Here is a 9,547-nt window from a genome sequence, read left to right as displayed (position 1 = left end):
CCGCCGGTTTAGCCAGGAGAGGAGCGGCAAAGTGACTTGGAGGAATGGGAAACTCAAACCGCCCAGTTTCAGCTTTCCATTCCTCCACGTCACTTCGCCGCTCCTTCTGGCTGGTGGGGGGGGGGAGTTAGGAAGGTTCTACTTCTCCCCCCCAGCCAAAAACTCAAAGCCTGTCTCCTGCCACACAGTTTAGCCAGGAGAGCAGCGGCGAAGTGACTTGAAGGAATGGGAAACTCAAACCGCCCGGTTTCAGCTTTCCATTCCTCCACGTCACTTTGCCGGGGGAATCTGGGAGGGAAGATGACGCGCCGGCAGCACAGGGGCGAGGGGTGGGAGGCAAAGCTCTGCGGGTACAGCCCCTTTCGGCCAAGCCTCCCCCCCCCCCGCCAAGCAGCCAGGGAAGCCGAGCCGGGCGTGGAACATCGGCGCGGGAGGCAGGAGACGATCGGGCGACCGGAGCAGCAGCGCCGCCGCCGCCACGCCCGGCTCGGCTTCCCTGGCTGCGTGGCCGGGGAGGCTTGGCTGAAAGTGGCTGGAGCCGCAGAGCTTTGCCTCCCCCCCCCCTGTGCCGCCCGCGCGTCATCTTCCCTCCCAGACAAAAAGGCCACCCTTCGGCTCTGCAGTTTCAGTGGGGTTTCCCCGTTGCCCAGGGATTCCTGAACACACCACAGCCACCTCCGTTCGGGCGAAGGAATCCCTGGGCAACGGGGAAACCCCACTGAAACCGGGCGGGTTAAGCCTCCTTCGGCGACTGCGGAACTGCTTGCTGTCAACTTTGCACTGGGCAAAGAACTCTTCACCTCCCGCCAGGCACGGACGAAAGGCGTGGAAGTCTATTGTAGCAGCTGCTACAGCGGAGACATTTTGGGGGGGAGGCAGGAGGCAGGAGATCTGGCCCTTCACTTGCCCTCCCAGCAAAAGGCAAAGCCGCGCAGCTCCCCAGCCGCCAAAGGAGGCTTAACCCCACCCCTCTGTCCCACCCATCGCCCGTGGCCGGCAGAAAAGCGGGGATAGGCAGGAGGAGGTTATGCCGACCACGGGCGATGAGTGGGACAGAGGGGTGGGGTAAAGCCTCCTTTGGCGGCTGGGGAGCTGCGCGGCTTTGCCTTTTGCTGGGAGGGCAAGTGAAGGGCCAGATCTCCTGCCTCCTGCCTCCCCCCCCCCAATGTCTCCGCTGTAGCAGCTGCTACAATAGACTTCCACGCCTTTCGTCCGTGCCTGGCGGGAGGTGAAGAGTTCTTTGCCCAGTGCAAAGTTGACAGCAAGCAGTTCCGCAGTCGCCGAAGGAGGCTTAACCCGCCCGGTTTCAGTGGGGTTTCCCCGTTGCCCAGGGATTCCTGAACACACCACAGCCACCTCCGTTCGGGCGAAGGAATCCCTGGGCAACGGGGAAACCCCACTGAAACCGGGCGGGTTAAGCCTCCTTCGGCGACTGCGGAACTGCTTGCTGTCAACTTTGCACTGGGCAAAGAACTCTTCACCTCCCGCCAGGCACGGACGAAAGGCGTGGAAGTCTATTGTAGCAGCTGCTACAGCGGAGACATTTTGGGGGGGAGGCAGGAGGCAGGAGATCTGGCCCTTCACTTGCCCTCCCAGCAAAAGGCAAAGCCGCGCAGCTCCCCAGCCGCCAAAGGAGGCTTAACCCCACCCCTCTGTCCCACCCATCGCCCGTGGCCGGCAGAAAAGCGGGGATAGGCAGGAGGAGGTTATGCCGACCACGGGCGATGAGTGGGACAGAGGGGTGGGGTAAAGCCTCCTTTGGCGGCTGGGGAGCTGCGCGGCTTTGCCTTTTGCTGGGAGGGCAAGTGAAGGGCCAGATCTCCTGCCTCCTGCCTCCCCCCCCCAATGTCTCCGCTGTAGCAGCTGCTACAATAGACTTCCACGCCTTTCGTCCGTGCCTGGCGGGAGGTGAAGAGTTCTTTGCCCAGTGCAAAGTTGACAGCAAGCAGTTCCGCAGTCGCCGAAGGAGGCTTAACCCGCCCGGTTTCAGTGGGGTTTCCCCGTTGCCCAGGGATTCCTGAACACACCACAGCCACCTCCGTTCGGGCGAAAGAATCCCTGGGCAACGGGGAAACCCCACTGAAACCGGGCGGGTTAAGCCTCCTTCGGCGACTGCGGAACTGCTTGCTGTCAACTTTGCACTGGGCAAAGAACTCTTCACCTCCCGCCAGGCACGGACGAAAGGCGTGGAAGTCTATTGTAGCAGCTGCTACAGCGGAGACATTTTGGGGGGGAGGCAGGAGGCAGGAGATCTGGCCCTTCACTTGCCCTCCCAGCAAAAGGCAAAGCCGCGCAGCTCCCCAGCCGCCAAAGGAGGCTTAACCCCACCCCTCTGTCCCACCCATCGCCCGTGGCCGGCAGAAAAGCGGGGATAGGCAGGAGGAGGTTATGCCGACCACGGGCGATGAGTGGGACAGAGGGGTGGGGTTAAGCCTCCTTTGGCGGCTGGGGAGCTGCGCGGCTTTGCCTTTTGCTGGGAGGGCAAGTGAAGGGCCGGATCTCCTGCCTCCTGCCTCCCCCCCCCCCCCCAAATGTCTCCGCTGTAGCAGCTGCTACAATAGACTTCCACGCCTTTCGTCCGTGCCTGGCGGGAGGTGAAGAGTTCTTTGCCCAGTGCAAAGTTGACAGCAAGCAGTTCCGCAGTCGCCGAAGGAGGCTTAACCCGCCCGGTTTCAGTGGGGTTTCCCCGTTGCCCAGGGATTCCTGAACACACCACAGCCACCTCCGTTCGGGCGAAGGAATCCCTGGGCAACGGGGAAACCCCACTGAAACCGGGCGGTTTGGACTTTCCATTCCTCCAAGTCACTTCGCCGCTCGTGTCCTGGGTAAACCGGGCGGCAGGATACAGGCTTTGAGTTTTTGGCTGCAGGGGGAGGGAGTTAGGAAAATCCTACTTCTCCCCCCGCAGCCAAAAACTCGCAAGGTAAGGTTCGGGGCGGGGCGGGCGGGGCCCTTTTGTGCCAGTCGGGGAGGCGGCGGCGGCTGCAGCAGAGGCGGGCGGGGGAGGCCGGCCCGCCGGAGGGGCGATGCTGGCGGCGGAGACAGGCGAAGTCCCGCCCGCCCCCCGCCCGCTTGGCCCCGGGGGGCTGAAGGGAGCCAGGCGGGGGAGGGCGGGGGCTACTCGGTTCTTCCTCAGCCGGGGGTAGCCGGAGCGCCGGCCAGGCGGGGGCGGGCGAGGCGAGGGCTGCGGGGCGTGCCGGGCTCCAAGTTGCCGCGCTGCCTTTGTAAACCTGCCCGAGGGAGGCGAGGGAGCCCCTTTGTTGGCCGGCGGCCTGGCCGGCCCTTGGCGCGCGGTGCCCGCGGGGACTGCTGCGGCGGGGACTGCCCACTGCCTTCGCCCAGACCAGAGGCATCGCTCGGCTGGGTTTGCAGATCCGCGGAGGCATCGCCGAGGGCGGGCTGAGCGGCGCTGTGTTGGGAGCCCGTGCCGTGGGAGCGGGCGGCTTGGCCTCGCTGCGGCGGCGGCGGCTTTGCGGGTCCTCGCTGGCGGCCTCGCCGGGCGGAGGAGGCTGCGGGGCTTTCTAAAGGGAGGAAGAACTTGCTATCGAGCCTGCTAATGAAATCCAACCGGCGGAGGGTCTGAAATTCCACCCGAGGGGAAATGGGGGAAAAAAGCCCAGCCGGGAGCGCGGCGCCAGGCATTGTTCTCCGGACCCCTCCCGCAGCCTGGAGAGGGAAAGGGCCGCTGCGGGTTGGATTTCATTAGCAGGCTCGATAGCAAGTTCGATAGCGGCGGGCGAACGAGGCGAGCGGCGGGCGAACGAGGGGAGTGGGGGGCGAACGAGGGGAGCGGCGGGCGAACGAGGGGAATGGGGGGAGAACGAGGGGAGCGGCGGGCGAACGGGGCGAGCGGCGGGCGAACGGGGCGAGCGGCGGGCGAACGGGATGTGCGGCCGCCGAACGGGGCGAGCGGCAAACGGCGGGCGGGCATCAGCGAGGATCCGAGGCGGCGGGGAAGACCCAGGGAACGTTCCTTCGGCCGCCCAACAGCTGATCTGCTCGGTAGCGCGGCAGCAGCGAGGAGCCGAAGATGAGGTTTCCCCGTTGCCCAGGCAAAGGGGAAACCCCATCTTCGGCTCCTCGCTGCTGCCGCGCTACCGAGCAGATCAGCTGTTGGGCGGCTGAAGTAACCTTCCCTTGGTCTTCCCCACCGCCCACACGCAAACTTCACCATCTGCGCATGTGCGGCCATGAAAAAATGGCCGCACATGCGCAGATGGTGTTTTTACTTCCGCACCGCTATATCGCGAAAAATCGAGTTTCGCGAGGGGTCTTGGAACGGAACCCTCGCGAAACTCGAGGGATCACTGTATTCGCAAATAGCTGCTGGCAACCGAAGAGTCAACACTTCAAGATGTTATCAAAGCAGCTCAAATGGCTGAGGTGGCCGAAGCCGCAGCAGCTGATCTTAAAACTAATGATAAACTACCGACAGTCTGCAAAATCTCGGACAGCCACCGGTCCCAGATGACTCGACCGTACGACTACCAGCTGCAAGATCAAGACCCGTTTGATGACTACTGCTGTCAGATTCGTGGACCGACATCCAGACAGCCCCGTCCCACGTACCAGCCCTGTGCCGGATGCCGAGGGCAACATCCAAGATCTCGGTGCCCTTTCAAGGACACCTTCTGCCGACGCTGTGACAAGCGAGGACACATCGCTCCTGTCTGCCGAGCCGTCCTTCCAGATGACTTCTCTGGCTCTCAAGATCTCCTGCCTACATTTTCTTCCCAGCGTTTTTCTCGGCCCCCGAGAATGCAAGGCAGAGGGAACCGGCGTCCATGGAACCCTCGAGGTAACATTTACTGCCCAAACTCTGGCTCTTGTTTCTCCCCCATTAATAAAATTATTGTCCCCATCCTACTTAATCACAAGCCATGCCCCATGGAGCTTGACACTGGCTCCAAATATACATTAATGCCTTGGCACAAGTTGCACCTTTATGTGCCAGCCCTATCTCGGGATTCCTTGCAGCCTCTGGACATTTCCATAAATGACTTTCAGGGACACCCTATTCGGGTATTAGGTAGAACCAATGTGCCAGTCACTTTTAAAAATGTACATGTCATTCTTCCATTGTTAGTTGTTGAAGGGGCAAATCACTCATTGTTGGGATTAGAGTGGATGGCTCCGTTGGGCTTAGCTGTCACTGGCCTCCACAAGATTACTGCACAAGGGACACATGGGGTGCCTAATTTTGTCTGTGAGTTTCCTGAGGTATTTCAGGAGGGTTTGGGTACCTACAAAGGACCCCCTATTTCTTTTTCTTTGGATCCTAATGTCCCCCCCCCTTCAGCTAAAGCCGCGAAGGGTGCCACTTCCATTACTTGAGAAATTGGATGCACAACTGCAAAAGCTACAACATCAAGGCATCCTAGTGCCAGTTGAACATGCACCCTGGGAGACTCCTATAGTGACGCCCTTGAAGCCAGATGGCACACTCAGAGTGTGTGCAGACTATAAATCTACATTGAACAAAGCTTTGCAACATAATTCCTACCCCATACCCGTTGTCCAACAGCTGCTGCACACCCTGGGCTCGGGGTCCCTCTTTGCACGCCTGGACCTGGCCCAGGCATATCAGCAGTTAACCGTAGATGATGCCACAGCAATGGCTCAGACAATTGTCACTCACCGAGGGGCATTCAAATGTACTCGTTTGCAGTTTGGGGTCAGTGTGGCCCCAGGTATCTTTCAACGATTAATGGAAAGACTTCTCATGGGTCTCAAGGGGGTGGTCCCTTATTTTGACGACATATTGATTTGTGGGGACACCCCTGACCAACTTCATAGCCGCATTAGACAAGTCCTGTCCCGGTTACGTGATAAGGGATTGCGCTTAAAGCCTGAGAAATGTGTATGGGAAACTTCCTCTATTGAATTTTTGGGGTTCCGCATAGATTCGCAGGGTATTCACCCCACGGACGATAAAGTGAAGGCCATCAAAGATGCCCCTGCCCCCACTTGCAAAGCTGAGCTACAAGCCTTTTTAGGACTTTTAAATTTTTATTCAGTTTTCTTGCGTCAAAAGGCTTCTGCAGCTGAGCCGCTTCATCGCCTCCTCCACAAGGGGGCAGTGGGGACATGGGGAAACAGGGAACAGGAAGCGTTCCAAGCTGTCAAAAATCTCCTGTCTTCAAACAGTGTTGTCATTCAGTATAGCTCAACCCTTCCACTCAGGCTCACCTGCGATACTTCACCGTACGGCGTGGGCGGAGTATTGGCCCATGTTTTACCTAATGGGCAAGAAGCCCCAGTGGCTTATTTCTCAAGAACTTTATCCTTAGCTGAAAGAAACTATGCACAGATAGATAGAGAGGCACTATCACTGGTGGCTGGGGTGAAAAAATTTCACCATTATTTATTGGGACGCCCCTTCCAATTAGTTACAGACCACAAGCCTCTATTGGGTCTATTAGCCACTGGTCGCCCTACCCCTCCATTCATGTCTCCACGAATGTCCAGGTGGGCAATATTCTTAGCGGGGTATGACTATGTACTTGTCCATAAGGGGGGTTCATTGATCAACCATGCAGACGGGCTTAGTCGCTGCCCTTTAGGTCTGCGGGTTGAAGACCCCGCTCCGGTAGCTGGTGTCCTGCTTATAGACTTACAAACTGACCCCTTAGTGACTGCACATGAAGTAGCCATTGAAACCAGAAAAGATCCGTTATTGCATAAAGTATTACAATTTATTCTAAAAGGATGGCCACCTAATGGGGAAGACCATGGTGTTTCAGAGTACAAGACAAAACACTTAGAGCTCTCTGTGATGCATGATTGTGTTCTGTGGGGAGACAGAGTAATCATTCCCCCCAACCTCAGATTACAGGTTATGAAAATGTTACACAAAGGTCACCCGGGAGTGGTCAGGATGAAGGCCCTGGCCAGGGGATATGTATGGTGGCCTGGTATGGATAAGGCTATTGAAGATTGGGTGGCCACTTGCACACAATGCCAGGAATCTCGGCCAAATCCTCCTAAAACCTCCCCTGCAGAGTGGGATTTGCCTAAAAGCCCTTGGTCCCAAGTGCATATAGACTTAGCAGGGCCAGTGGGAAATAATATGTTCCTCATTGTAGTAGATGCGTACTCCAAATGGTTGGAAATTATGCTGTTGGGGTCCACTACATCACATACTGTTATAAGAGCTTTAAGAAAATTGTTTGCAACTCATGGGTGCCCAGACGTCCTGGTGTCGGACAATGGGCCCCAATTCACGTCCACACAATTCAGGGAATTCCTAGCACACTTGGGGGTCAGACACGCATTAACATCAGTCTACGCAGCGTGGGCTAACGGCATGGCTGAAAGGTATGTCTGAGTGGCCAAAGAGGCCATTAAAAGGTCCGCGCCAGGGGAAATACAAGAAAGGCTGGACACCTTCCTTCTGGCTCAACACATTACACCTAGTGTTTCTACCAACAAGAGTCCAGCTGAGCTATTGATGGGAAGGAGATTGAGGTCCCCTCTGGACAGACTGCACCCCTCTTTTGTGCAACATAAAAGTGTTATTATATCTATGCCAGAAAGAGAAGTATACATTGGCCAGCACGTGTTTGTCAAAAATTTTGACAGGGGAAAGCAATGGGAACGTGGCACAGTAATTGACAAAACTGGACCAAAAACCTACAAAATCACTTTACTAGATGGTCGTCTCTGGCAACGTCATATAGACCATATTAGGGGCAGGCAAGAGACACCAGGGAGTCCACAACAGGGGGACGATAATAATGGGATCTCTACTCATTCACTCCCTGCAGGGAGTTATAACAGGCTGAGCAGGAATCGGGCAGAAACCGAACAGATAGACTGGGACTTACCTGGACATACTGCCCTCTCCAGCGCTGCCCCTTCTGTACAGCACGCCAGCCGTGGAGATTCGTATTCCTCTGGACAGGAAGAACCTTCCTCTTCCGTTGATTCACAAGTCTTCCAGGAGCCTCGTCGGTCCGACAGAACACCCAGAAGACCTGCGCGGTTAAATGATTACATTACCTATTTGTCCGAATAAATCATTATACAATAAACTAACCAGAAGGGGAGGGGTGTTATGTATTAGATAATAATATTAGGAATTGTTCCTGGGTAGAATATGACTCTTGTTGTTAAGCAGAACTAAGTAGAAGTACTGTAAATGTTTACCTGTTGGAATTTTGAGGAATGCTATGCCTCGGACTCTGATTTAATTTCAGATCCTATTTGGAACCCTGACACCAACTGTTGATATTATGCTTATGTTATTTTGGTACCTGTAATATTTTTCAATCATTCTGCAGTACCACTCGTGGGTTCCTTTCTTAAAAGGAACATTGCTATTGAATAGTCTTACTGCTGTTCGTTTCAACTAAATACCAAACCCTGTTATCCGCTTTTCTTACCCTTTTCATCTATTCTTTCCTTCTTGTGATGCCTTCATTGCCATTATCAGTTTTTTCACCTTTGAGCCCATGTAGGTGAATTCGGAGGTTTCTGCTGTGGCCTGCTCTTTGTGAAATGTTTTTCTGTTCTCGAGACCTTCTCCTCACAGCCTTCAAAACCACCGTGATGCCTTGAAGGCTTGTTAATGCATTCAAGTTCTGGCTAAACATGAGCTGCTGCCCTCTGTGCTCTTGTCTCCTCCTGTTTTAAGTCCTGTGTGTTCTGATGTAATTTTATTTGGTTTTAAGTACTCAGTTCTATAATTATTTTGCAAGAAAAATGAGGTAGATAAATAAACAACATTGCATGCAGCAGACTTTATTCAGAAATAGATTTTGTCTCTATTTGGATCCATTTTAGAAAAGAGCAATAGAAACCTGAGGCTTGAAAGGGTCACTTTTAAAATTCAATTAACCTGCAAATTTCAGCATATTCATCTGCCAGCCAGGACTACTTTGCCCTTCTCGGCTGGCATTTACATGACATATACCCATTTAATGATGGGGAAGTACTACATTTTCGCTTGTGCCTTCATTTAAGATACAATTCATGCCCTAGTAAAAGATCCAGTTCTCAGCTGCCAGATAGATCATTAGCTTGGCAGGGAAGAGTAATGCTTCATTGTTTCCCAAAGGACTCCAAAACACAATTTTCAGCTAAATGACTGCCATTGTTGAATGCACATAGATTTAAATACAAGATTGATAGTTGCCTGAAGGATGCTGGGGTGCCATCAGTCAATCAGCAGGAGCTGCCTGAGGCTATGAGAGAGTGAGTCAGATTGTGGGAGGATACATGGCTGAGACTGAGCAGAGAAGGAGCTGAGCTGAGTCATAATAGCTTCCTGATACCCTTCCTGCTAAAAATCCTGGTTTTTTTTCCTTCTTTTGTTTGCAGAGAATAGAAATCTGGACAGGTCACTTACGTGCATAAGATCTCTAAGAGCAGCACAGTCTTTCCAGGGTCTTATGAATTCATGCTGTGCCAGATGCCCAGGAGCATCAACTGAAGTGCTCCACTTTCAGATCCTAAGACGAGATGGATTCCCAGGAAGGAAAGAAAGTGAATGGAAGACAGATTATTATCTGTGTAACTCGATGGGCACTGCAAGTTGAGAGAGGAT

At 54.6% G+C, this 9,547-nt stretch overlaps 1 protein-coding gene across 1 annotated transcript; it reads left to right on the top strand.

The window, feature by feature from the left end:
* The first annotated feature begins 4,278 nt into the window (after nucleotides 1-4,278).
* Nucleotides 4,279-8,740, top strand: LOC139158438 (uncharacterized). The gene is made up of 2 exons (XM_070735747.1): nucleotides 4,279-4,798; nucleotides 7,767-8,740. The coding sequence occupies exons 1-2, from the start codon at nucleotides 4,375-4,377 to the stop codon at nucleotides 8,015-8,017; spliced, it is 675 nt and encodes a 224-aa protein (XP_070591848.1). The 5' UTR covers nucleotides 4,279-4,374; the 3' UTR covers nucleotides 8,018-8,740.
* The last annotated feature ends 807 nt before the right edge of the window (nucleotides 8,741-9,547 follow it).

The sequence above is a fragment of the Erythrolamprus reginae genome, chromosome 2, assembly GCF_031021105.1.
Source record: "Erythrolamprus reginae isolate rEryReg1 chromosome 2, rEryReg1.hap1, whole genome shotgun sequence".
Lineage (NCBI taxonomy): Eukaryota > Metazoa > Chordata > Lepidosauria > Squamata > Dipsadidae > Erythrolamprus > Erythrolamprus reginae.
Note: the sequence above shows the minus strand (reverse complement) of the source record. Positions and strands in the feature narration are given on the sequence as shown.

Excerpts from the sequence above, each read along its gene's own strand:
- LOC139158438 (XM_070735747.1), top strand. The coding sequence starts at position 4,375 with ATGGCTGAGGTGGCCGAAGCCGCAGCAGCTGATCTTAAAACTAATGAT. Across the intron at positions 4,799-7,766 it reads GCGTCCATGGAACCCTCGAG|GGAGTTATAACAGGCTGAGC; the intron begins GTAACATTTACT and ends CACTCCCTGCAG.